Raw genomic sequence first — 27,766 nt, 5'->3', positions numbered from 1 at the left:
TGTTTGACTACTCTGGGTCTTATTCTTACAAATGAATTTCAGGACTTTTTTTTCCTAGTTCTGTAAATAAAAAATGTCATTGGTATATAAAAAAATTTATTTTTAGTTGTAGACAGCCAGAAAACCTATATTTTTTAATTTTTATGTGGTGCTGAGGATCGAACCCAGTGCCTCACACATGCTAGGCAAGCGCTCTGCCACTGAACTACAACCCCAGCCCTGTCATTGACATTTTGATAGGGGTTGTACTGAATCTGTACAGTGCTTTGTGTAGTATGGCCACTTGGACAATATTTATTCTATCAAGGCACTATTTCTTATGGTAAAAATGTCCCCTACCTGTAAATAAGTTGGTCTCAGAATCCTAAACTATAGGCTTCTTGAGTGCAGTGCCTCAAAATGGCATGGCCCTCACAGGGACCCTGGAAACTATGCCTATCATATTGTTCAAAGAGATTTGGCAATCTTGGCGCATCATGCTTCTAAGCCAAGGTGAATCCTGCCTTCTCCTTGTTGTCCATCCCCTGTACCTAAGCCATCACCTGGGCAGCCAAGGAGAACAATTCTTGTTTATCCTGGTGACTGTAGCCTCTCCTGCCTTGCCCCACCTGCTGGCAGCTGTTTCCTGTCTGAGGGCTTCAGACTGCATCCAGCCTCCCCTATGGGAGTCTTGAAATTGAACTATTCCTTGGATGTAAGGTGAGGTATTGTACCCATTTTTAGCTGTGGAGTTTGGGCAATCACTTGAATTCTCTAAGCTGCCTTTGTGTTTATAAGATAGGGGAACATAGTTGTTATCCTAAAGGGTTGTGAAATTTAAATGAGATGATATACATAAAACTCAGCACAATAAGCATTTTCAAAATTGAACATCAGTAAAGTGCCTACTCTTGGTGATGAGCAAGTGGGGGTGTCTATTCAGCTCCATGAGGCCCAGCCTCACAGCATGTCTGGCCTGCTCAGATACAGGTGTTAGCTTCAGTGTCTCGGTCTCTTGAGGTAGTAAGGAGGACGTTCAGAAGTTTGTTCCTCAAGTTCAGTCGGGCCTTCTTTGGGAGCATCTTGACTGAACAGCACAGCCACCCAGGGCCTCATGCTCAGGAGTATAGAAAAGAGGGACTATTGTAGTTTGGCAGCCTTGACCCTGGCTGCTTCGGTGACTGTGATTAGAACCTCATAGTGGCCAAGTGGAAAGGATATGACCAGTTATTCATGCTATCAAGAACATCAAGAACTAGTCACTGGTGAAGGCTGGTAGAGCCTGCAGAAGTCTCATCCAAACCACTCATAGCCTGATGGGCCTAAAGGAGGGAAATGACCCACCCAAGGGTCTATAGCAAGCAGGCAAGAATCTTAGCCTTACAGTCAGGTAAGCTGGCTTCAAACTCTTCTTTGGCCTTTCCTGCCTGTGGGACCTGAGCTTTTCCTTTGTCTATAAAGGGGGCTTGTTGTGAAGATTCAGTAAGATAACTATAATTCCTAAAGAGCAGTTTGTGTGGCACAGATTTATGCAAGTGTTGTTACTGATATGTCAGTGTTAGTCAACTGTCACTCTGACAAAATCCCTGAGAAAAACAACTTAGAGGAGTAAAGATTTATTTGGCGCCTGTTTTCAGTCCCTAGTTGGCCAAGTCAATTGCTCCGGGCCTGAGGTGAGGCAAAACATCATGGCAGAAAGATGCAGTGGAGGAAAGCTGCTCAGTATATGACAGCCAAGAACAGAGCCAAAGACAAGATATAGTCCCCACGGGCCTGCCCCCAGGGATACACTCCCTCCAATTATACCTGCTACAGTTTCTGCTATATCTTAAATTCATACAGCCATGAATCCTTCAGTGGATTAATTCACTGATAAAGTTAGAGCCCTCATGATCCAGTCACATCCCCACCTCTGAACATTACAAGCCTTCACCACATGAGGCTTTGGGGGATGTTCCAGATCCAAACCATAACAGATTACACTGCACTGAGCAGTTGCTCCTTATACTTTCTCTCCAGCTCCTGAAAACCCTAAACTTTGTCATAAGCATGAGGGTGAGGATGAAGCCAGCTGAGGCTCTTCACAGTTGCTGGCTCTCATGCTACTTCTTACTGCCCCATATGGTGCAACTGCTAGGCTCCCCACTGTCCAGCTGCACCACAGCAAAGCCCTCTGAGGGCAGAGAATGGATTCACACAACTGTCCTGCTGGTCAGTTGCTGGGACCTTGGGGGCTTCTGGAAGCTAGCCTGTTGTGTAGGATTGCTGGGATTAGAAGAGCTCTTAGGGACCCTCTAGTCCAAGCTCCTCATTTTATGTATGTGAAAATCAAGATGGAGAGGAGAGTGATCTGCTCACGAATGCAGAGTGACTTAACTGTTAACTGATTAAAAAGACACTGGCATCTGTATTGGTTTTTATTTATAAACAAATTGACATAAAATAAGTCCAGATGGCAGCAGGAGCAGCTGAGCTGCTGACTTGCTTACAAGGAAGCACAGGACAGCGAGGAGGCAAACATTTCAGCCTAGAGACCCTCCCCCAACCACAGGGCCTTTTTGGCCTAAAATCATTAGGCCCAATCTTCTGCAGCAGTTCTGGTGAGGGTAAGGAACGGTGGTGGAGACCGTGTGGGAGAGCTCTCATCCCGCAGGAGGGCTGGGGCTACAAATGGCCCACTGGGGGCAGAGAGAGGCAGACAGTATGACCCTCTCCTCCCCATGGGAGCACATGGGTCTGTCCATTCCAAAGAGAAGCACCCTAGGCAGTGTCCTCTGAAAAGGGGCTATATCCATTGGGAGCCTCTCTGGGACCAGGGCAGGGTAGCATCCCTACTCTCAAAACCCAGTGTCTGGTGCAAGAGAAGTATTACCCAGAGTGTCTGCCCAAGTCCAGAAACAATAAATTAGCAATAAGAAAAGATCTTTTTTAAAAAAGGTAAAGGTTTGCACCATGAGTTTGTGGAGTCTGGGATCTGGTGGGAAGGGCGGCACTGTGGGGCAGTGGGATGCCACACCAAACCCAGGAGGAGAGCGGCAGGGTAGGGGGATCCAAGGGCTCTTCCTCTGCCACTTGGATGGTGCTCAGTCTAAATTCCTGGTGAGAGGATAGCTGGGCTTAAAAAATAAATAGAGGGGACCTCAGAGCCATGGCAGGGCTGAGGGGAAGAGCAGCGCCAGCCCCAGGCCCATACTTGCCCCTCCTTGGTCCTTCATGGAAGGACTCATCATGGCAAGAGGGGTGGGGGTAGCAGTGGTGGCTCCACATGGCCTCCTGGAGTCCTGGAGTGGCCTGGGCTCCAGTGCCTAGGAGCAGGCTGGTAGCCTTCTTCCAAGGAGAAGAATGCCCCATCTGCCTGACCACTCTGTTGTCTAGGCTGTGCCTCCTGTTCAGAACTTGCCCTGCTTCAGCCGGTCAATGTGGAAGGAGAGCTTGAGTGCAGGCCCCAGCTTTAGACCCATGTACTTCATCATCATGTCACTGCGCAGCAGGAGCAGGGCCTTGCCATCGATCTCCTGGAGATGGGGGTAGGGGGGAAGTGCTATCAGAGGCCTAGTTGGTCTGACTGCCCCACATTCTGATTTAAGGCTACCCACAGAAGTGCCAACTGCATAGAGTATGTCATGCTGCTGGGACACTGAAGCCTTCCTATTCTCCCCCTTTGCCTCTGAGCATCCCTCTTCCCCAGGCATTGACTACCAAGCAGTCACTTAGATCCTCACACAAGCTTGTACTGTGTTCCTGGGAGGTGGTTCCCTACCCTCCAAGCCTAAGACCCAGCTCAATTCCATTTCTTCCAGGAAACCTCCCAGTCTGTGTACCTGGCCTGTGTTTATATTGACCCTCAACTGCTATTCTGTGACTCATCAGCTCTCTTGAGCAGCAGAGACTTCTCTGCGTGAGCTGGGCCAAAGCAGAACTCACTGAACAGCTGCATGCCCTTCAGGCCTGTTCTAGTCACTGTGAAAACCTACCTGGTATGAAAGACATAAAGGAACAGTGACCTACTCTAAGTTCCCAAAGAAAGAAAAGTATCAAGCAGCACTGGCTGAGGAGATGCAGGCTTGAGACTCAAATCAGGAGTATGGTCAGAGCTGGGGGATCAGGGGCAATGCTGCCATGGAGCCAAAGGGTCACTGCATGAGATGTTGAAGGCTCACAGAGGAGCAAGTAGATAATGGGGGACTGATAAGGTGTGTGTGTGTGGGGTCACTTGCTAGGAATTCTTTAAAAACTTGGGCTGAGGCCCCTGATTCTCATGCAAAGGCAGGTGGGAAAGCAAACTTCTGGGAAAAGGGACTGAGGTCCCTGTGCTTGAAACTGAGCCCCAGTCCACAAACCCAGCAGGAATGTGGCCAAATCATCCTACACTGATTGAGTAAAGTGGACATAATGCCCAGTGGTGTCCAGTGGTCTGTCTGAGACCCCAGATTCTGTTTCTATGTCTCTATGGCATCTCCTGCATTCTGTTTCAAAGGACCTGGAACAAATGGATAACTAATGCCCTTTAAAAGTCTACAGGCTACAGTGGCAAAATTTCTAGTAAACATGGGAGAGGTCAGACAGAGGCACCTACATGTTTTCGAAAGAGGTCAGCATGGGGTCCAAGCTGAGGATCAGCTTCCCGGACAAACTGCATCACGTCCTCGACTGTCCATGAGGAGGGGTCCCGGCTACTCAGTCGAGAGGCTTCCCGGCTTTCCAGGTATCGGTCAGACCCTGCAGGAGAGGAAGGCGCCTACCATAGCGGGTGGGTATGTCCTCACCACTCCCTGGGCATACTCAGTGGCCTTGCAGGTGATGTGCTCGGCGGCAGTCGAGCATGAGCAGCGGGACTGAGGCAGCCTTGGGAGTCATGAGTTTTTCCACAGAAGGAGTCAAATTGACTTTAATAGAGGACCTTGTATGCCACTAAAAACCACTGGCTCTTCTCAGTGACAGGTAGGTTTGAGCAGAGGAGTGATACACACCAGCTTAAAATCAAAAGGATCCTTTCAAGGTCCATGTGGATGACACATGTTAGAAGGAAAGGAGTGAAACAAGAGACCAGTTAAAAAAGAAACTCTACAAAAATCCAGGCAGGAGACAGCTGTAGTCTACACCAGGGTGGTGATGGAGAAAAGTGATCAGATAGGTGATCAGTATTCCAAATTATAAAGAACCTCACGATTGTCAGTTCAAGTCACCTTTAAAACAACCCTTGAAGGAGGTCCTCGCCATCTTTAGTTTAAAGATAAGGGAACCCAGGTCCAGAGAGGTAAAGAAACTTGCCCAAGACCATACAGCTAGGAAGGAGATACTTTAGTGCCCTGGCTCTGTCTTCTACTCCCATTTCTGCAGACAGCTTATCTCAGCCTCCTGCTTCTCACCCTAATATGTACAACTGGTGGCTGCCCTTCAAGGAAGGCTGCTTGTCTCTGTGACTGACTGAGGCAGGTGAGGCACATCCATAAGAGACCAGACTAACAACCCATAATTAATCTGGATTAATGAGACAGGGGATAGACTCAACATCTAAATTCTTTGAAACAAATAATTCTAGGGCCAAATAGAATCCTCTAGTCTTACAAGGGTTTTCAGGGTCAAAGAGGTTTAGACCATGACCTGGCAGACAGACTCACAATGTGTTCCATAGGAAGAGTGGAGATCCTAGGAGGCCACAGTGCCATCTGAAGCCAGCATCATGAAAGGAACCTATCTCAAAGCACCACCCGGAAACAGGCCTTGGGGAAGACAACAATCACAGAAAATTCCTACATACCTGGGGAATGATTTAGTTTCCAAAATGATTCCATACCCCTTCTTTCATTTGATCCTTTTAACACTCCTGTGGAAAGACCAGGTTGGTATCAGCAGCATATCTATTTCCCACATAAGGAATACTTTGCATATGGGAGACCTGAGAGGTGGGACAACTTACCCAAGTCACAAGGCAGAGGAGGTGAGGCTAGAATCAGCTCTCAGCTCAACCTCTACTTGAGGTCTCTTTCTATCCCATTTTGCCACCTGGCTGGGGTCGGGGTGGGGAGATACCACAGGCTTCTTCTCCTGACTCAGTCTTCATGAAAACTCTCTTTCTCCTGAGGTCACCTTTCATTGCTGATCTTGCTGATGGAGTCTATTTTTTTTCATACTTCACATGTCCCTGGGCTGAGGGAGGCCAAGCTGGGGGTATGGAGGTGGCATATTCCTGCTTCCCCAATCTAAGATCATCCACCTATGAAATGTTCTTCAGAGGCCAAAAATGGACCTAATCATCTGCTTTTCTTAGTCACAGTTATATACCAGATCTCTAAGTTACTACCCCTTGTTAAATGAATACCTTTTGGTACTTGCTCACACTTTCTGTCCCACACCAATTCCTTCCATTATCCTTAGAAGTGATCCATTTAACTACCATGACTCCAGCGACTTTCACCTCCAGTCTACTTCAAATTCCTACTGGCAAGGCCACTGTCTGGTTCTTGCCATCACTTGGAACAAGTCTACTTCAGGATTTTATTTTTTGGTAGTAGGAATTGAACCTAGGGTCCTTAACCACTGAGCAACCCACTTAGATCTTTTTTTTAGACAGGGTCTTGCTAAATTGTTGAGGCTGGCCTTGAATTTGTGATCAGTCTCCAGAGGTACTGGGATTATAGGCATGTGCTACCACACCCAGCAACTTCAGAATTTTAAACATTCCATTTGCTGACACCAACCTCTCATCTTTGTAACTCTCTTGAGACTTACACGTTCAGTACAGGCATTGCATCACATTCTTCAGTATTGTCCACAGCCAGTAGCTGATGACCTTACTCACTCTCCTTCTAGCTCCACTGATTTCCTTACATACGCTCCATTCCTGCCCCATCTTGCCTTACTAGCTTAACTTAAAACCCTGTTCTCAAACTGTCTTTTCTCATTCCATATCTAGATTACTAATAACCACAGAAGAAAACCACAGCTCTGTAAACTGGCAAACTATTTCTCCAAGCATAGTTGGGCCCCTGATGTTTCCTGTAAATCCTCCCTTACTTGATCCATTTCTCCTAGACTGGTCCAATCTTTCAGCACTCCTAAGCCCTCCCCTACTCAGCCTTCTCTTTGTCCACTGATGGACATGATCTTCCTTCTTACCCTAGAGAAGGTGTATTCCACCCCCCCGCTTAAGCCTGAACCACCTGTCTATGTCTTTGATTTTTCTTCCTTCCCACTACCTGCAAGGTTTTCTCCTCTTCCCTATATTCTTTTAACTTTTTGGAAAGCTCAAGTTGTCTACTGACAAACATGCTTGAGTATTCCCACTCTAAAAGAACTTCTTTTGAATTATAGGCCCTCTCACCACCATCTTTCTTTCTTCTTCTTTTTTAAAAATATATCTAATTGTCAATAAACTTTTACTTAGTTTATTATTTTATATGTGGTGCTGAGAATCAAACCCAGTAACTCACACATGCCAGGCAAGTGCTCTACCATTGAGCAATATTCCCCAGCCCCCCACAATCTTTCTTTATTCCTAAACTCCCCTTGATATGACCCCAACCTCTCCTACCACTGAAGTCACTCTTGCTAAGATAACTACTTACTGGCTCAACAGACACTTCTCAGTCCCTCTGTGACCACATACTCAGCTGTGCTCTCTTAGAACACGGCTTGTATCCCTGGCCACCACACTATCAACTTCTTTTTCCCCTTACTCTCAATGTTCCTTTGCCTCCTTGGCAGGCTCCTCTTTCTGTTCCTACCTCCTGTACTTTATTGGTTTCCAGGACGCCATCATTGCTCAACTGTTCTTTTTATTCCACACATTTTTGTGGGAAGTCATTCACCTTATCCTTTTTACTATCTACATGCCGATGACTCCCAAACACTTCCCTTCAGCTTAGTACTTCTGACATTCAGACCTGGGCAGCTGCTGCCTGCTGGGTGTCCTCGCTGACCCTCGAACTGGCTCCCTCTGTTCCTACTTTTCCATGGTTGGTTCTCTTTTGGTGAATGGCACTGCCTTTCCTCCAGCCACCACAGACAGACATCTAAACCTGGAAGACATTCTCCACTCCCTCCTTTCTCACAATCCTTAGCTCCGACAACATTTATCTCACAGATAACTTTCTTCTGTTTCTAAACCTCTATGGCTATTTCAGGCTGTCATCATTCTGGTTGGCCCACTCTTGTAAATCTGGTAACTGGTCTTCTAGCGTGTCCCTCCTCAAGTCCATTCACAATATAGAAGGCAGAATCCTGCTGGAAACACAAACTTGGTCTATGCCTTGTCTCTAATTAAAAGCCTCTGGTAGCTTCACATTGCCTGCAAGATAATGTTAAAACTCATTGGCATGGCATTTAAGGTCTCCAGTGATACACGCTCTGACCCTTCCAGGCTTTGCTCTGTGAAGCCCTGTTATCACATTCTATGTTTCAGCAATATAAAACTGCACACACTTCTGGGGCCACCCATATTATCTCCTATCCCTTTGTCCTTGCATATCTCCTCTTCCTGGAACCCTCTTACCCCTGTCATGACTATTCACACAGTTTTAGACAAGGTACCACTTGCTCAAGGAAGCTTCCCTTAAATGCCAAGCTGGATTAGGTGTCTCTTCTTGCAGTTTCCATACTATTCAAAGCATATCTGTCACTGCATTTGATATTGTTTTATAATTATCTTTTTAAGTGTTTGTCTCCCTTACAAGACAAAAAGTGATTTCTTTTTTATATACTCCCACCAAACATATGGAATGAGTCTTTCCTGTTTCTTTTGTCTCCCAGTCTTTGGCTTTTAGTTTCTACTATTCTCAAGTTAACCCCAGATTCCAATTGCTTTCCAGGTGCCTGATATCAAGCATAATAGTGGGTTTAGTCCCGGTCCCACCACCATACAGGGGGCAACAGAGCTAGGTTCCCTCTGGCTTCCCAGAGTTGAGGAGGAAGGAAAAGAGGAGGGAGGGAGGGAGACAGAAGGCCCCAAACTTTGGTCATCTTACCCCTGGAGCATAGCCTGCGCACAGCTGAGGCAGTGCTCTGTGGGAGGCCGCAGGAGGGAAGCAAGGGCCGGTACCCAGAAGTTCGAAGATTCTGGGAGGTACTGACAAGGTTGGTAGGATTCAACGTAGGGTCCATTGAGTCTGTGTGTGGTGCCAAGGATCGGGCCAGACTATTCCCCAAAACAAAGGTTTCACCTGGAAAACAATACAACCAGGGGTAGAGCAGGAGTGAGCTTTCAGAGTGTTGGTTCTCAATACCAGCTGAGAGGAACAAGAGGCAACAAGACATAAATCCTTGGCTGGGACTCAGGAGACCTGTGTGTCAGTCATGGCCCCAACTCTCACCAGGTATCCTTAACCAAACTCAGTGTCACTTTCTGGACTTTGGCTTACTTAAAGACTCCTCTACTTAGACTGGATAGTCTTTAAGATTTTTTTCTGCCTGGATGTCCTAAGATTTTACAGATAAAGAGAAAAAATTTATTTAAAAAATGGAGTCTCTCTAGCATGGAAGAAACTGCCTAACAAGGTGCTCTGGAGCAGGGATAGGGGTGCCACTAGCTATTACCAGAAGGGGATACATTTGCTCAGAAGAGGGTCCTTTAGAAGCTGACCTCTGCTGAACCACCAGGACATCTCAGAAAAGATGCTTGATGCCCAGTTAAAGGCCTGTCTGTAAAGGATCATCTGCTCCTACTTTGTTCCCTCTGTTTTTATTTACCCTGTTCAACAGAAACTTTCCTGGGAAGCTTGGGTTGTACACTGGGGAAAGCTTGGGCTTGGAGATGAGGATCAGGGTTAGAATTTAGCTCTCCCACTTAGATTGTGGGGGGCTGGGGAATATTGCTCAATGGTAGAGCACTTGCCTGGCATGTGTGAGTTACTTACCTGTCTCCTCACCTATACCATGGGAAACCCATCTACATAAGGGGTAGCCTTACAAGGGGCTTGAGAATGTCAGAAATAAATGGCTATGAAAGCCATTGAAAGGGAATCTCACCCTGATGTTTCTACACCTGGCCCATGTCCCAGCATCAGGCAATCACAGCACTCAGGAACCCAAAGCTGACACGCTCTTATAACCAGCTTCTACCTAGGCCAAGTTAGTTCTTCAGCTCTGTCCACTGCATCCTCTGTATGGGGAGGGGGTCTTGAGTACCAGATCATATCAGTGTTCTTCATGATTTTTAGAATCAAGTGTGTGGATAATGCTTGGGATTCATTCAGGCACTCTGATAAACACTAAATTTGTTTTCTGACACAGTAAGACCTCACTGGAAAGATGATTTAAAATTTTAGGATGATTTCCTAATACCTAAAACTGGTCAGCGATCATGTGCTCAAAGTCAAATCTGGCATAGCTTATTCCTCTCCACAAGGAGGTTAATTGTGGATGCCCTTTCCTAGAAGGAGTTCTGAAAGAAGTCTCTGAGGCTCCAGGATCCCTACACCATGCCTACTTTTTTTCTGTAGATGAGGCTTCTGATTTTCCAGAAATCTTTAGTAGTTCCACTTTGAGACATGAACCAACCAAGAAGCGGGAGACCTGGGTTCTACACCTGGCTTCTCCTTTTCACTAGGTATGTTATCCTAGGCAAGTTGCTTTTGTTCTCTGAGCACCAGTTTCCTCATGTGTAAAATTGGGGAAAACCATTCTGCACTACAGAGAACATTAAATGAAAACATGGAATAGGTTGTGAGAAACTGTTACTTTGTTATTATTCATAGTTGGAGCAGCAAATCAAACTTTGAAAAAAAATTGTTTTGATCTAATTTCTGCATTTCTCAGTAGAGTCACCTCACCCTTCCAGCCATTCAATAGAGTCACCTCACCCTTCCAGCCATTTCACCCTTCTAGGCCTGCTGCTGTCTGCCTCAGAGGCCAACAGCTGTGACACATAATCATGACAACAGTGCCAGTGCTCACCAGATGCTGATGCAGACCAGTGGGAATCTCTTTCTTTCAGCAGCACCAAGGATGCTGAGATCTGGATTGTGATTTGAGGGGTCTGAACATCTGGATGGTGGCATCTGGACTAGGCAAGATCATTAAATCTTGTTCTAATGAGATATACTAGAAAAATTAAGCATCATGCCAAAGCTCTGAGAGGCCCTAGACATTTTAAGGCTGATCTTATGGGTCCTGCTGCTTTTGGGTAGGACAAGGTCAGGGTAGAAGACCACAGTGATACTTTCCAATTGTGCTCACAGAATCTGTGGATCCTCCCCAGGGAGGCTCTGGGCCTCATTCCAGTTTCTATTAATTTTTATACACTGGAGGTTAATGTAATCTTATCTTTGCAAAAAAAAATTACTACTAAAACAAGTTTCACTGGTTCAGGTATCTGAGGTTAGGGCTGGAAGATGAGTTCTACTTCTAGAATGATCATTTGTCAATCATCAGTGCCTTTTTCTGAGATTCAGTTTACCCATCTATAAGATGGAGATGAAAAATCTTTAGTCTTCTATGATCAATGTAAATTAAATTTATTGTTGCTATGCTGGAGACAGGACAGCAATAATCATTCAACAAGAAGTGGAATGATGCTGCCACTTTATTGGGTACAGGGAAATAGGCGGGGAGGCCCTTACCCATGTACTCACTTTCAGGGAGAAGCAGCTTTTCTCAAAGTGACTTGAGAATTAAATGGTGGAGAGGAGCCTAGAGATCATGGCCATGGGGAAAGGGCATGGGGAGGCAATTGTTCTGGAGAAAAGTCATGGGAGACAAATACCCCAATGGCAGCCTGGGCAGGGAACAGGGCTATGGATAGCTTTTGTTCTTTTGGAATGCAGAAAGTAGAACAAGGGACAGGAGTTAAAAGAAGGCAGACTTCAGCTCACAAAAGGAAGGCATTTTAGCTGGGTGTCGTGGCACACACCTGTAATCCCAGTGCCTTGGGAGGCTGAGGCAGTTCAAAGCCAGCCTCATTAACTTAATGAGGCCTTAAGCAACTCAGTGATATCCTTTCTTAAAATAAAAAATAAAAAGGGATGGGGATATGGCTCAGTTGTTAAGTGCCCCTGGGGTTAGTTTTTGGTACAAAAAAATAAATAAATTAGGCATTTTAGATTTTAGTCTGAAAATAAAATCAACTGTCAATTAAAAAAAAGGAGCAACCTGTCATTGGGAGTATTTAAGCAGAGGTCAGAAAAGCACTCAGTGACCTCTATGGCATTTTCTACTTCAGAGGTTCAAGGATTCCATGTTCACACCTACCTCTCCCCTGTAGAATGAACTGAGTGAGTATGGAACTAGAGCTGTGGATCTAAGAAAATTCTCAGACCAGCACAGGACTTGGAGATACAAGCACAATCCTCGTGCAAGCTGAAGGTGTTAAAAAGCATCCCTTTCTGAACCATGTGGCTCACATCTTCTCCTGCCTATTCACCCATAAATCCTGTTAAATACCATGTGACAATTAAGGTGATGGACACTGAGAATGGTAAACACAAGATTGTTACTCAACTCATGAAACATTTAGTCTAGTGAGAAGGATGAAAAAAATGCAGGTAAGTTAAAAAATTAACTCTTATAAATATTACAAAGGAAAGGAATGGGGCATCCAGGCAGACAATAACAGGGGGGTCCTTTTAGATGAGGAGACCAAGTTTCTCCCTGACAAACTTGACGTTTAAGCTGGTCTGCAGAAGAGTACAGCCATCTGGGAACTGCACTTGTGCCAGCCAATGTGCTTCGATTGACCACAAACGTGTGATTCCTGAAAACTCTTGACAATTCCATGAGGAAACCTACATGGTGATGAGAGGCACCCTGAGAGACTTCATAGTTCTTACTTGACTTTAATCTTGGTGAGTCTTGGGATTTGGGCAGAAGAACCACTTTATCACTAACTCTGGAGATCAGGATGCAACTAGAAAGAAAGGCACAAGAAACTCATTGTCCTGGAACAAGTGAACCACCTCCTTTATCAGAGAGGAACATGGGAAATCTCAAAATAGCAGACCCACAGGTTAATTCTAGATGGACTTCAGTTATAGCTAAAAAATAGTTACTGCTAAAACAAACAGTTGGTGGGGCCCATCACTATCAATTTTAGGGGACCTGAAGGTGCCCCTCTAACTTAGTCTCCATAAGACTTGTCCTTGATTCAGTAAATGTGGTCCTAAAAAAGGGACTCTGCTCTAACACTGACTTCCCCAGAAATCTTCTCCCCTCTCCTTTCAACCCAGTACTTATTCATCACAACTGTCTATGTCAGAATACCTCGGGTCCATGCTCTTAATCACGTCCACATCCCACATCTCTCCCTTTCTCAGCTCTTTGAGCCCAGGGGTTGAGTCTGTTTCATCTCTGTCTCCCTAGAGTCCAGTATAAAATCTAAGACAGAATGAGTATTTAATAAATGTTTGATGACTTAAACAACTGGCCTAGTCCCTCAAAATGTCCATGTCATGTCATGGAAGATAAAGACAAAAGAACTACTCTAGTTAAAGGAAGCTAAGGAGACAGCATAATGAAATGCAGTGGATGATCCTTCATTGGATCTTGGATTGAAAATAAATAGCTATAAAGGACACCACTGGGACCACTGGAGAAAATTATGATATAGATTGCATATTAGCCAGTATTTTCTTATTTCTTGCATTTAAAAAATATTTATTTTTTAGTTGTACACAGTACCTTTATTTTGTTTATTTATTTTTATGTGGTGCTGAGGATTGAACCCAGGGCCTCACACGTGCTAGGTGGGCGCTCTACCGCTGAGCCACAACCCCAGCCCCAAATTTCTTGCATTTTTTTATGTTAAATTCTTATTTTAAAGAGAGATAGACAAAGGTATTTAAAGGTAAACTTTCTCATCTGAAATTAACTCTCAAATGATTCAGTAAATAAACACACAAACATACATATGCACACGTGTGTGTATATATATGTATATATACACACACAAACATATATAATATATATACACACACACACGAAGACAAAAGTTTGTATATACTCATACAGGAATAGAAAAAATAAATATTGCAAACTTAAGTGATAGTACAATGAGAAACCATGAAGGGTGCATGGTTTCTCATTGTACTATTTTTACAAGTTTTCTATAGGTTTGAAAGTTTTCAAAGTAAAATAATGAGAAAGTAATTGTTTCAATTTAGGAATTTAGGCAAGGAAACTGAATCCAAGATGAAGTCTACCTGATCTTTTGGTGGCTGTCTGCCATGTTAGAAGTGTACAACCAGTTAGGCCAAGATCATAGTGGTAGGGTACTGTGGAGACAAGCTGGAAGGGAGAGAGCTCTAGTATGCACCCAGAAAACATAGGTGGTACCTACAGATGTCAAACTAGTAGAAATATGTAGTCAGGTACATGGGCAGGAGTGATAAATATCAAATCCAAAGGGCAAAGCAAAAGACAACTCTTGTATAATTGAGCTCAGTGATCAGAACAACACAAGAACTGATAAAGGACCAGGAACAGAGAAAAGGGTCACTAAAGCAGGCAAGCAGGCAAGATAATTTATGAGGCACAGAGGAGTTAGGAATCCAGGCAAGGCTCTGACTTTTCTGAGCACAGTTAAAAGGCTCATTCAGGGAAGCAAATAGAAACCATGGTGGGAGCAGAAAATTTGATGAGCACCTACTATAAGGAAATTGAGTTTAGAGAGTAAACAAGGGCACAGAGTTGGCTCTTTATCTGTCTGAAAGTGGGAGAAGGGAAAGGAGGCAGAAAATGGGAAAAATGACACCCTATTCATTGTCTCTTTCTTAGCTGGTAGAGCAGGAAGAGTCTGGCTGAAGCTTGCTCCTCTTATCTGGTAGATGGATCAGAGAGAAGTAAACTGGAACAGAATTCCCAGGAAAGGTCATATTCCAGTCCCAAACCACATTCATGACTTCAGGCCCAGTCTCTGAATGCTGCTGCCAGTATGCTTTTTCCAGTTCTTAATGACAGTATTCCACTTAAAAATTCTGAGATCCTATTTATTTCAGAATCATTTTTCTCTTTAAATGAACAGCTAGCCTTGTGGACAAGCTACCCACTCTTATGTATCCCTGCTTTTAGAATCAGGTAGGCCCAGCTTTCATGACAGAAATGCAGCTCAGAATTCCTCAATAGCTGCAGATATTTAAAAACTTGCCTTTGTACCAACTCCACCGTGTCTTGTGCAACATTCTAACTGCAGGTAAGAATACCTTTTCTGTTCTCAAAAAATCTAATGCTGAAAGGAAGCAATCTAGAGCAGGTTGGGTTAGAAGTTCATCCTGAAGAACCAGACAGGAGGCACAGACACGGCTGCAGGGACCAGATGGTCTGACGCCCACAGAAATATTTACAATTCAGCTATCTTTTGTCCCACCTGCAAGTCATACAAGTAAGGCTCATTTGGGTGCAGAAGTATAGATGGGGCAGGGGAGAAAAGGACTGGGCAAATAAATGGTCACTTCCCTGAGACATTCTCCGGAAGTAGCATTTAAGTCAGAAGTGGTCTATTAAAACTATACTGAAAGAAAGAAGAGAGAAGACGCCACAGGAACAAGCCTTGAGGGGCACCTTTCAGACCTGTGCTTTCTTTCCCAAGGGTAGACAGCACAACCCCATACTGACCACACCTCTTCTCAGCTCTTCGGCTTGGGACATGGTCCACAGATGTCTTTTAAAAGGCCTTTCTCCCTTTCAACAGTGACCTACCTTGCTATGTTAGGCTGAGCTTTCCTTCACCCACTCTGTTCTGTGTCCTGAACTCCAGATTAGAGATGTGAGTTCCATTCACTCTTCAACCTCTCTTGGAAGTGCTTAGTCACTGACCTAGCCACGTGGCATCCGCTTTCCCATTGTGAGTCTGGTATGTTAAACTAAAAAAGTTATTTTCCGGCCTAGTTGGAAATAGCAGGAACTTGAATTGACTTGCTAGACTGGCAGTGCTAAAAGAGTTAGGGCCATGTGCCAAAGGAAAGAATGGATGGCCAATCACCAGGGAGCAAGTTTTTCAATCTCCAGCCTGAGACTAAACCTTCCTGCTGGCGAGAGAGAGCCATGTTAGACCTTTGCTGCCAGTTTCACCCTGGGAAGTACACTGTGATTTCACAGTGGTTCCACATGCTGTTTGGAGCTCAGAAGGGGGGATTTATAAGCCAGCTTTTCCTAGGGATAAGGGTCCAGAGGAAAGAAGAGTAATCAAGAACAGAAGACAAAATCCCAAAGCATAAAGATATCAAGAAATCAAAACCTCCCAGATGTGTTGCAGATGTGGACAGAAAGATGTCAGGCTAGCAGGTCTGAGAACTGGCCCTAGAAGGTGCTGCTGCCAGTCCTACCCCCCTCTCAGCCCAGGTCCCTTCCCAACTCCTACCTGGTAGGTACCTGTCGTGGCTGTGGCTGTACTCTGTGGCAGTGAGTGATAAGTGAGTCTGTGTAAAGGGCTGGTTGCCAAACAGATTGTCACTATGAAGGTTGTGGCAGAGCTTCTCCAGGAAGCGGAGGACATAGGTGATGCTGTTGACTGCTGGGAGGTTGAGGGTGTGCTGTTCTCGGTCAAACACGGCTGTGGAGTTAAGTAAATAGAACCATGCACGTCAGCTGAGCAGCACAGTGCGGCATGGTGCAGGGCAGGAGTTGTCCAGCCAGCTGCTGTCTTGGGCTTACCTGGTTACACAAAGGCAATCAGTGCTCGGACTGCTCTCTCCCTCCCTTTCCCTCCCTCCCTGGAGGGCTTTGATTTTTGCCTTCAACTCCAAAGGGCACGCAATAATGGGAGTGGCCAGGCCAGGTCTGTTGCACCCTTAGGGCTCTGGAATGATTTCACTCAACCTGTGAAAACAACTGTGAACATAATTCTATCTGCTCCATCACTTGATTGAGCCTCTTCCAGGAAACCTGTTCATTTAGGGAGCTGTTTTCACAAGAATTGCCCAAGAACAGAAAAGCTGGGAGAATATAGTCATCACTAGCAATGGCTTGGGCACACAATTTCCAATCTATATAAAAGCACCAAATTTTGGCAACATTTGAAACTGTTTCATGATTGGTTTTATTATACTTCCTATTTCTACTAAAAATATCAGCATAAAATTTGAAAAGCAAAAGGTCTGAGTATATGGCTCTGAAGGCAGTGAAGAAATGGAGACTTGGGGAAATAGGTCACTCTCAGGAACCAGCAGGGTTAGAGCAGCTAAAGAGAAGGTAAAGGTCAGTCCCTTCAGGTTAGTGCACAGAAGCAAATGAGAGGCTTGAGAGTGGCCTAGCTTCAGAAGGGACATGGGCTTAATTTCCCAACAGTTTCCATCCTTCTAGAACATTTCCCTCCCTGTCTGTCCCCATCTTCCATGAAGCCAGTTACTCCCTAGCATGGGTTCCCACACTATTCTCTATTACAAAACTTGTCACAATTAGCTGTTTTGATTCCTTCTTTCGCCCTGTGCAGACCTGAGTCTCTTCTATTATTCCCCTTTCCTAGCTAGTATCTGGCAATAACCTCTCACCTATGGTCAGGGCTCCATAAATGTTTGCTAAAAGAATAGTTTGGTGATTTATGGGGTTTTCCATGTCAGCTGGGTTTCCTGAAGCTGGTTATGGTAACTCATTAGGGAGGAAGAACAGGGTATTATAGAATAGCATTATAGTTAAGACTGGAAGGCTTTAGGTCAAGGCTTCATAGGTTTGAGGAGAAAGAATACTAAAAAGAACTCTACTGTTATGTATAACTAAATACACTAATAAAGACATTTAACAACCCCCCCTCCAAAAAAAAAAAACCCAATAGAAAAAAACCAAGAGAATTTTGGACTTAGGAAAATTGAAACAGAAGCAGGGCACATGAGAAAAAGTAAATACTCTCAGTAAGAGCAAAAAACTACTGTTGAATCAAACTGTCAGTAGAAAAGAAAGTGAATGCCATTTCCAGCTCTGACTTGGGACACAGCTCCCTTGTATGTGCCTGGTTTAGGAACCGGAAACAAAGAAGTTAGAAAAATGAGAGAAGGTCAGTAATTCCCTAAAACCAGTAAGGAGACTATGGCAGTCTGGAGAAACTCCTGTTGCCACAACCAATCCCCTCAAACTACTCCTTCTGAAATAAATGCCTTTAAAGCCACATACTCATATATTTTCTGTATGGGAGAGTAAGCCAGGAGACAGGAGAGATTCCAGAAACTCAGGCAGAGTTAGCTTGAGTATTCCTGGAGGAGGTATGCATAAGGCTCAGAGGAATGGGACACTTTCACATTTTTCCAGAGCCTATGGGTATCAAGTAGAAACCAGGATGCCTTGTCAGAAATCAGTTAAGTAGGCCTGCACTCTGGCTATGAGTTCACATTAGCCCAAGGGTGCTTACCTGAGATGACCTCACCACCGTGGCCCTGTTTGAGGAAGCTGAAGACAGTTTTCTGGTGATAAGCACAGTCGATGCATGCCTGGACAGCCTGCTGCAATACCACAGAGGCACGGGCTGGCCCAAAATGGTCAGGGAGCTGTTGGATCTTCTTCTTATCTAAGTGAGGGCCTGGGCTGCCATTCTTGTTCAAGTAGATACAAACTACAGGAGACAAAAAAATCCAAGAACCTTATAGAGTGTCTGGCACAGAGAATTCAAAAGGACAGTGTTCTCTTCCACTTTTTTATTAATTATTTTTCTTAGTTGTAGATGGACAGAATGCCTTTATTTTATTTTTATGTGGTGCTGAGGATAGAACCCAGTGCTTCTCACATGCTAGGCAAGGGCTCTGCCACTGAGCTACAGTTCCAGCCCCTCTCTTGAATTTATTATGCCCTGAGCTTTGATTCCCACTAGGAGTCTCAGCAGGTTTCCGTTTGAAACACTGCAAGGGATAAACGGTGGGGGTCAAGTTACCAGCAGACTAAATTGCATGACCAAGGGCTCTGGGAATACAGCCTTGCTGGAAGAATAACCCAGAGCAAAAACCAAAGGACAGAATTTGTACTTTGTCTTCTGTGTTTTGAAAAACAAAACAAAACAAAAAAAACCTCAACATTTCCCCAGATGTATGAACTTTCATTTTTTGTACTTGGTTGCCTCATAAATTCTTTACACCTCTCAACTTGTATCTATGTAAGGAGCTGTGGGACCATGGTAATAATAGCAAGAGAGTGCTCATGTATGTATATATTTGGTATTGGACATAGAATCATCACACCACTGGTCACTTGTCTTGTTTTCTATTCTGGGCCTTATAATTTTTTACTATCTTCTACATCAATACTCAGACCCCAAAAGAGTAATACAAATAGAAAAGAATAAAATAAAATATAGAAAAATAATATGAAAAGGGTCTATAAGACTCATGTATATATTCTTTCCTCTCAGAAGTTCTCCTGTCAAAATTGCTGGGCACTTTCTTGGTTGCTGACCTCCATGTGGCACTGGTTCGGGGCAAAGGAGATGGAAGTCTTTCTAAATGCTGTTGTGTCCTTGGCCTCTTGGAAGGACCTACATCAGCTTGGTCAGTAACGACATTCTCTCTCCTGATGTCCTTTCAGGCTTCTACTGAGTAGTGGGTACTGTTCTTATTTGCACTGAGTGGGTAGGAGGGCAAAAATCTCCTTTGCTATTAAAGGCAAAAAGGGTCAGGGCACTAGTTATGTGGGCTGCTGGATAAACTGCCATCCTCTTTGGGTCTCAGGTTCACTGTCTATAAAGATGAGGGGGTTGAACTAGATGCTCTCTGAGGAATCTCCACCTGTATAGCTCTAAAGAGAAACAATATGAAGAGGAAAAAAAGAAAGGAAAATAGAAGGTAAGCTGGATGAGGAAGGTAATGGGAGAAAAAGGAAAAAATCATAAATGAGATAAATTGAACATATACATTTCATTCTACTCTCTCCTAATTCTAAGAGGAGACAACAATAACATTTTGGAAGTTGGAAAGCAGATTGGAAAAGTAGCAACTAGAGCCGGGGTGGTTTGCCTGGGATTCCAGTAACCTGGGAGGCAGAGGTGTAGGATCACATGTCCAAGGGGTTTGAGAGCCACCTGGGCACATAGCAAGATATCTCAAAACAAACACACAAAAAAAGAAGAGAAGTAGTACTGACTTGGTATATACAAGAAAGAAGAATTCCTTCAAGCAAGAATGGGGAATGATGAGAACCAAGCTATTTTATCCCCTAATTACAAAGGCCTAAGTATTGGCAAAACGGTAACTCTAAAAGTGAATATGAAGTATATTTAATAAAAGAAGGCTCAGTTGAGGTGTGTTAAGGAAAGTGAGGATTTCTATGTCTAATAATGTGATTCTTCTACTAAAACCACTTAAACACAAACACATATATAAGTATTAAAGTATTAAAAGTAAGTGTATTAAAAGTAAGTGACAACAAATGGCTACGAAAAGACACTTATAAAAATGCTCAAATTAACTCCAAATTAGAACCAAATACCTATCAATAGATATACAAATTGTGGTATAGTTATTTAATAGAATATCACCTGGAAATAAAAAAAAAGAACCACTGACAGGTGCAATGATATAGGTGCTACTCAGAAATATTATTTGGAATGAAAGAAACAAAATACAAAAGTACACGTAACATGTTTCATTCATATTCAGTTCAAGAATGGGAAAACCAATCTATAGTGGTAAAAATCAGAATCTACATGGAGCAGAGACTGATTGGGAGGAGGACTGAGGGGACTTCTGTGGTGGCAGAAACATCTTACATCTTGATCAGGGTTGTAGTTACAGGGGTGCTGACATTATTAAAATTCATCCAAGTGTACACTTAAGATTATACATTTCACGAATACAAACTTTATCTCAATTAAAACATACAAAGGAAAAAATATAACTAGCTTGGTGTTACAGATTAGATATGCAGTATCCTCAGAAAGCTCATGTGTGAGACAATACAAGTATTTTCAGAGGCAAAATTATTAGGTTACAAGAGCCTTAACATAATCAGTCAATCAGTCCACTGATATGGATTAACTAGGTGATTAGGTGGTAATTGTAGGGAGGTAGGCTGTGGCTGGAGGAGGTGGGCTACTGGGGGTGTGCTTTTAGTACTTATATTTTGTCCCTGGTGAGCAGAGCTCTCTCTGCTTCTTGTTGTCATGTCCTGAGCAGATTTCTTCTGCCATGCCTTTCCACCAGGATATTCTGCCTCATCCTGGCCATCTATGGACAAAGACCTCTGAAACTGTGAGCCAAAATAAACTTCCTCATCTAATTGTTCCTGTCAGATCTTTTGGTCACAGCAACAGAAAAGCTGACTAAAACAGAAATGGTACTGTGAAGTGGGGTCACTGCTGTGATTAACCTGTCCATGTGCTTCAGAAGCATCTGAAGCTGCAAATTGTTGCAGTTGGGGGAATTTTGAAAAGTTTATGCAAGCTGAAAAGCTTTAGAACATTGTAAGTGGAGCTTAATAGGCTATTTTTATGGGTGTCCAGAACCAGAATGTTGCCAGGGCTGTGGACAGTAAAGACTGGGCTCATGAGGTTTCAGAGGAGGAGAACTCTATTGGAAATTGAACTAGAGGCTATTCATGTAATATTCTGGCAAAGAAGTTGTATACATTTTGCCCATGTCCTGAAACTTTTTGTGAAGCCAAATTAAAGGTCATGTACTAGTCCATCAGTAGAGGAAATTCCAAGGTATCTGAGCATTCAGATATTGCCAGTGGCTTTTAGCCAAGTTTACTGTGATAACCAGGAGTAGAAAGCAAAGATGAAAGATTTGAAACACTTGCACTTTGGCCAGAAAAATACAAGTAAAATTAGGGCTAAGCAAATTGTGGTTGTTAAAGCAAACCAAAAAAAGCACTAAATAAATACTTTACCCAGAGACAATAAGAAAGATGGCTTGCAGGCTTCTTGGGAACTGGCAAGACCACACCCATCTCAGACTCAGGGGTAAAGTAAAAATTCCTTTGAGAAGAGACCATGGGGGCACTCTGCTTACACTGTGTGTCCTAGGAAGTTGTTTCACTGTGCTTAGCTGCCCAGGCATTCAGAGGCTGCTGCAGTCATGGTTCCCAAAGAGCCTACTGTTTAAAATAGTGGCAGACTTTGGCATTGATCATGTGGTGCTGGTATTCAATGGAGAGGAATTGCACTCAAGGAGATGCACCTGAAAAACTTCACTCAAGTGGCCTTGTGTACACCCACACCCGATTAGATGATGCAATCTTGGATCTTGAGCCTGATACTGTAAAGAGAAGAGGCTTTTGAAGAGAAATCTTGTGAGTAAAAGAATTAATTTTTTTTTTTAGAAATTTTTTTTAAGTGAGAGAGGGGAGGGAGAGAGAGAGAGAGAGAGAGAGAGAGAGAACTTTTAATATTTTATTTTTTTAGTTATCGGCGGATACAACATCTTTTGTTTGTATGTGGTGCTGAGGATCGAACCCGGGCCGCACGCATGCCAGGCGAGCACGCTACCGCTTGAGCCACATCCCCAGTCCAAGAATTAATCTTTAAAGTAAGAAAAGTATAGGTAATTTATGTTCAGAGAGTTGAATGATATTGTTTAAAATATGATCCATTATTCTTTGATCCTACACCCACTGAGAGGAGGGGTCCATTCCCCTCCTCTTGAATCTGGGATGTGTGACTGACTAATCTTTTAAAAAAATTTAAAAGACTAGAAATCATACAATGTCCTCTCTCAGGACATAATAGAATTAAACTAGAAAGCAATAACAGATGATATGTGAAAAATCCTCAATAGAATTAGTCTGGAGGTATAACTCAGTGGTATAGCATTTGCCTAGCAGGGCCCTAGGTTTGATTCCCAGCACTGCAAAAACAAATGAACAGATATAAATAAATAAGTAAAATGAAAGGAAAGGAAAAGCATAAGTGGAAGAATAAATAAGGATAAAATAATGTTTATTCTTCATTGATCTAATAGATAAAAGTTTGTCTCAAATAATAATACAACGATATCCTTGATTATGTGTGTGTATGTGTGTGTGTATGTGTGTGAATGCACATGCTTATGTACAGTGACATGATTAATAGAAACAGTTCAAGGTATGAAAGTGAGAAATTAGGATTATAAAATAAATACTCATACCACCTATGAAGCAATATAGTGTTATTTGAAAGTGAACTTGGATTAGTTGTAAATATATATTGCAAACTGTAGGGTAATCACTAAAATAAGTAAAAAAGAAATATAACTATCATGCCAAGAAATAAGGGAAAATAAAAAGGAATTTTACTCAAGGAGGTGCAGAAAAAGATAATAACAAAAAGAAGGGCAACAAATAGAAAACAGAAACACATGTATTAGGTATTAGTATAATTATATCAATGATCACTTTAAATATCAATGGACTAAATACACCAATTAAAAGAGATAGATTCTCAACTGGATAAAAAAAGATCCACATGTTATTTGTATATAAGAAAATTTATAATAATGTAAATTAAAAATAAATGAGTGGAGAAATCTAATACCATACTAAAACTTATCAAAAGTAGAAGTAGCTATATTCCTTTCAGAAAGAACAAATTTCAGAGGAAGAAAAATTATCAGGGAAAGAGGAGCATGACATAATGATAAAGAGATTAATTCTCTAAGAAGTATGGATCCTTAATGTGTACGCATCCAACAACAGAATGTCAAAATATGTGAGGCAAAACCTGTTAGGACTTCAAGGAGAAATAGATGAATCCACTGTTACAGTTGGAGACTTCAATACTCCTCTATCAGATGTAGATACATCCAGCACATAACTGAACTCAAAGGTAGCATCAATCAACTATTTCATCCAACAAGAGCAGAATATATATTCTTCTCATTTGGAACTTCATCAAGACAGACCATATTTTAGGCCATAAAACATACTTAAAAAATTTAAAAGACTAGAAATTTTACAATATCCTCTCTCAGGACATAATAGAATTAAACTAGAAAGCAATAAGAGATGACATGTGGAAAATCCTCAAACACATGAAGATTAAATAACACACTTCTAAAGACCAGGGTCAAAGAAATATTATAAAAAACTAAAAAATAATTTGAATTAAATAAAAATGAGAATATAACATCAATATTTGTGAGATAAAATAGAAGCAGTGCTTCAAGGGAAATGTATAGCAATGAATACATATTTAGAAAAAAAATCTGAAAATCAGTAACACAAGCTTCCACCTTAGGAAATTAGAAAAAGAAGAGTAAATTAAATCCAAAGTAGGCAGAAGAAGATAAGAAATAATAAAAATTGGAGGAGAAATCAATGAAGTTGAAAAAGAAAATCAGAAAAAAAAGTGAACCCAAAAATTGCCTGTTTGAAAAGACAGATAAATTGATAAGATTCTAGCCATAGTAAGAGAAAGAGAGAGATTACACAAATTACTAATATTAGAAGGGACTGGGGTGGCAGGGGAGACATCTCTACAGATAACATGGTCATTAAAAAATAATAAAGGAAAACTATGCACAAAACTCTATGCTCAAAAATTTGATAATCTAGATGAATGGATCAATTCCTTGAAAGGCAAAACTCAATCAAAAATAAAACTACAAAGCTGGGTGTAATAATATGTGCCTGTAGTCTTAGTTTGAGCCCAGGAGTTCAAGACCAGCCTGAGTAATGTATTGAGACACTGCCTCTTATAAATACATAAATAAATAAATAAGGATAAAGGAGAAAGAGGAGGAGAAAAATACAATCTAAACAAGCATATATTTATTAAATAAACAATCATATATCTGAATCAATAATTCACAATATCCCCAAATAGAAAGTGCCAGGCCCAGATAGGTTTACTTATGAATTCTACGAAACATTTAAGGAAGAAATTATACCAATTAGCCACAATCTCTTTAGAAGATAGAAGCAGAGTGAATACTTTCTAACTCATTCTATGAGGTCAGTGTTACTTTAATATCAAAATCAGACAGACATAACAAAATTATAGACCAGTACCTCTTATGAACATGGAATGAAAATCCTCAACAAAATATTAGCAAGTTTAATCCAATGTTGCATAAAAAGAATTATACATCGTGACCAAGTGGGATTGATCCAGATATGCAAGGTTTATTCATCTTTCAAAAGTTAGTGTGATTGATTCTATCAATAGACTAAATAAGAAAAATCACATGACCATATAAATGATCAAGCTTTTGAGAATATCCAATACTCAGTCACAGTAAAAAATTCCCAAATAACTAAGAATACAGGGGAACTTCTTCACCTTGATAGATAACATACATAAAAAAACCCATAGAGTTAACACCATATGTATTGGTGAGAAATTGGAAGCTTTCCCACTAAGATCAGGATCAAGGCAAGGATGTCCCTCCTCTCTCACCACTCCTTTTCCACACCACACTGGAAGTCCTAGCTAATGCAGTAAGACAAAAAAAGGAAATAAAGGTATACATATTGGGAAGGGAAAAAAACCTTTTTTGCTGGTACATGATTGCTTGTTAAGAGAATATGGAAGAATTGCCAAATACCTTTTGTAACTAATAACAATTACAACAAGGTCACATAATATAAGAGCAATATACAAAAGGTCAATTACTCTCCTTTGAACCAGCAACCAACAAGTAGATAATATTAAGCCAGGCACAGTGGCAAATGCCTATAACCTTGGGGACTCAGGAGGATACAAGTTCAAGTAGCCTCAGCAACTTAGTAGGACCTGATCTCAAAATTTAAAAAAAAGGGTTGGGAATGTTGCTCAGTGGTAAAGAACTACTGGGTTCAATACCCAGAACCATAATCAATCAACAATCAATTTAACAAAACCCAATACCATTTACAATGGCGTCAGAAGCAGGAAGAAGATAAAAGGAGAAGGAAGAGGGGATGAAGAAGGAAAATGAAAAGGAGAAGAAGAAGGAGAGCAAAATAAATAGATATAAACTTAACAAAATATATATAAGATTTCTATGAGGAAAACTATAAAACTGATAAAAGAAATCAAAGAACTAAATAAATGGAGAGCTATTTCTTGTTCATAGACAGGGAACTTGATTTAGAGATTCAACACAATCCCAAATAAAAATCCCAGAAAGTTATTTTGTGGATGTCAACACACTGGACCTAAGCTTTAAATGGAGAGACAAAAAACCCAGAATAACCAATATGGTATTGAGGGAGAAGAATAAAGTTGGGGGACTGATACTTCCTGACCCAACACTTATTAGAAAGCTACCATTACCAAGATAAGATGATACTGCCAAAAGTACAGACAGAAAGATCAGTGAAACAGAATAAAGAGCCCAGAAATAAATACATGCCCAGATATAGACAACTTATCTTTCAGAAAGGAGTGAAGGCAATCTAAATCTAAATTATTTAGATATGAGGTGTCCCCCAAAAGCTCACGTGTGAGATAATGCAAGAAGGTTCAGATAAGATATGATTGGGTTATAAAAGCCTTACCCCAATCAGCGAATTACTCATTTGATGGGATTAACTGAGTGGTGGCTGAAGGCAGATGGGGTGTGGTTGGAGGAGGTGGGGCTTGGAGGCCTGGGTATATATTTGTGTTTTGCAAGTAGAGATCTCTCTCTCTCTCTTTGTTTTCTGATAATCATGTGAGCCTCTTCCCTCTGCCACTCTCTTCTATTATGATGTTTAGCCTCACCTTGAGCCCCGAGGAATGGTACCTGCTGTCTATGGATTGAGACCTTTGAATCTGTGAGCCCCCCCAAAAGTTTTTCATCCTCTTCAGTTGTTCTGGTTGGGTCTTTAAGTCACAGCAGTGAAAAAGCTGCCTAAAACAGTAGTTTTTTTCAACAAATGGTGCTGGAGCACCCAGACATCGACATGCCAAAAGAAAAACAAACAAGCAACCCTCTCTCTGAAAAACATAGCTAGACAAAACCTTACTCTTAAAAATATCAACTCAAAATGGATAATAGACTTAAATATAAAATGCAAAATTTCAAAATTCCTAGATGATTAGATGATGATGATGATTAGATACAACACCCAAAGCATGATCTTCAGAAGAATAATTAATAAGATGGATTTCATGAAAAACTCTACGAGAAAGGCACTATCAAGAGAAGAAGAAGAAAATATCTTTCATCCTGGAATAAAATATTTTTCAAAGACATATGATAAAGAATTATCCAAAATATACAAAGAACTCTCAAAACTCAAAAACAAATTAAGAATTGTTTTCTAATTGTTTAAATGATTGCAAAGTGAACTAAAGACATTAACAGATACCTCATCAAAGAAGATATACAGTTGGCAGATAATTCAACATCATGTCATTAGGGAAATTCAAATTAAAACAACTGTGAGATCTCACCACATACTTATTAAAATGGCCAAAGTACAGAACATAAACAATACCAAATGCTGATGAGAATGGTGAGCAATAGAAACTATCATTCACTGCTGGAGGGAAGGTGAAATTTACAGCTACAATGGAAGACTGTTTGATAATTTCTTACAAAACTAAACATATTATTACTAATTCAGTAGTTGCTGTCCTTGGCATTTACCCCAAAGAATTGAAAGCTTATGTGTATACACAGTCATGGCACATGGATATTTATAGCAGCTTTATTCATAACTGCCAAAACTTATAAGCAACCAAGATGTCTTTCAGAGGGTGAATGAATATATAAACTGTGGTACATCCAGACAATAGAATATTATTCAATGTTAAAAAAAATGAGCAATCAAGTCCACGAAGACTTGAAAGAAATTCAAATGCATATTACTAAGCAAAAAGAAATAAATCTGAAAAGGCTATATATGGTATAATTCCAACTATATAATATTCTAGAAAAGGCAAAACTGTGGAGACAGAAAAGATATCACTGTTTGTCAGGATTAGGGAAGAGAAATGGATGAGTAGGAAGAACACAAAGGATTTTTAAGGAGTGAAAATTTTAAAAGAGTGAAACTCTTT

General features: G+C 41.7%; 1 protein-coding gene across 11 annotated transcripts in view; it reads right to left on the bottom strand.

Annotated features, from left to right (window-relative positions):
• Positions 1-27,766, bottom strand: part of Scmh1 (Scm polycomb group protein homolog 1) — a 195,840-nt gene that overhangs the window by 3,260 nt on the left and 164,814 nt on the right. For 8 of the 11 annotated variants that reach the window (XM_076860640.2, XM_076860631.2, XM_076860639.2 and 5 more), the window contains 6 exons: positions 18,248-18,448; positions 16,268-16,459; positions 8,946-9,140; positions 5,741-5,806; positions 4,556-4,698; positions 2,399-3,494 (listed from right to left, as the gene is read on the bottom strand). In XM_076860640.2, coding sequence (XP_076716755.1) covers positions 3,369-3,494; positions 4,556-4,698; positions 5,741-5,806; positions 8,946-9,140; positions 16,268-16,459; positions 18,248-18,448 — 923 coding nt within the window. In that variant the 3' untranslated portion in view covers positions 2,399-3,368. Of the gene's footprint in view, positions 1-2,398; positions 3,495-4,555; positions 4,699-5,740; positions 8,270-8,945; positions 9,141-16,267; positions 16,460-18,247; positions 18,449-27,766 lie in introns of those variants that run through there. The other 3 variants (XM_076860635.1, XM_076860637.2, XM_076860638.2) reach the window with 3 other exon arrangements.

Source organism: Callospermophilus lateralis, chromosome 7, assembly GCF_048772815.1.
Source record: "Callospermophilus lateralis isolate mCalLat2 chromosome 7, mCalLat2.hap1, whole genome shotgun sequence".
Lineage (NCBI taxonomy): Eukaryota > Metazoa > Chordata > Mammalia > Rodentia > Sciuridae > Callospermophilus > Callospermophilus lateralis.
Note: the sequence above shows the minus strand (reverse complement) of the source record. Positions and strands in the feature narration are given on the sequence as shown.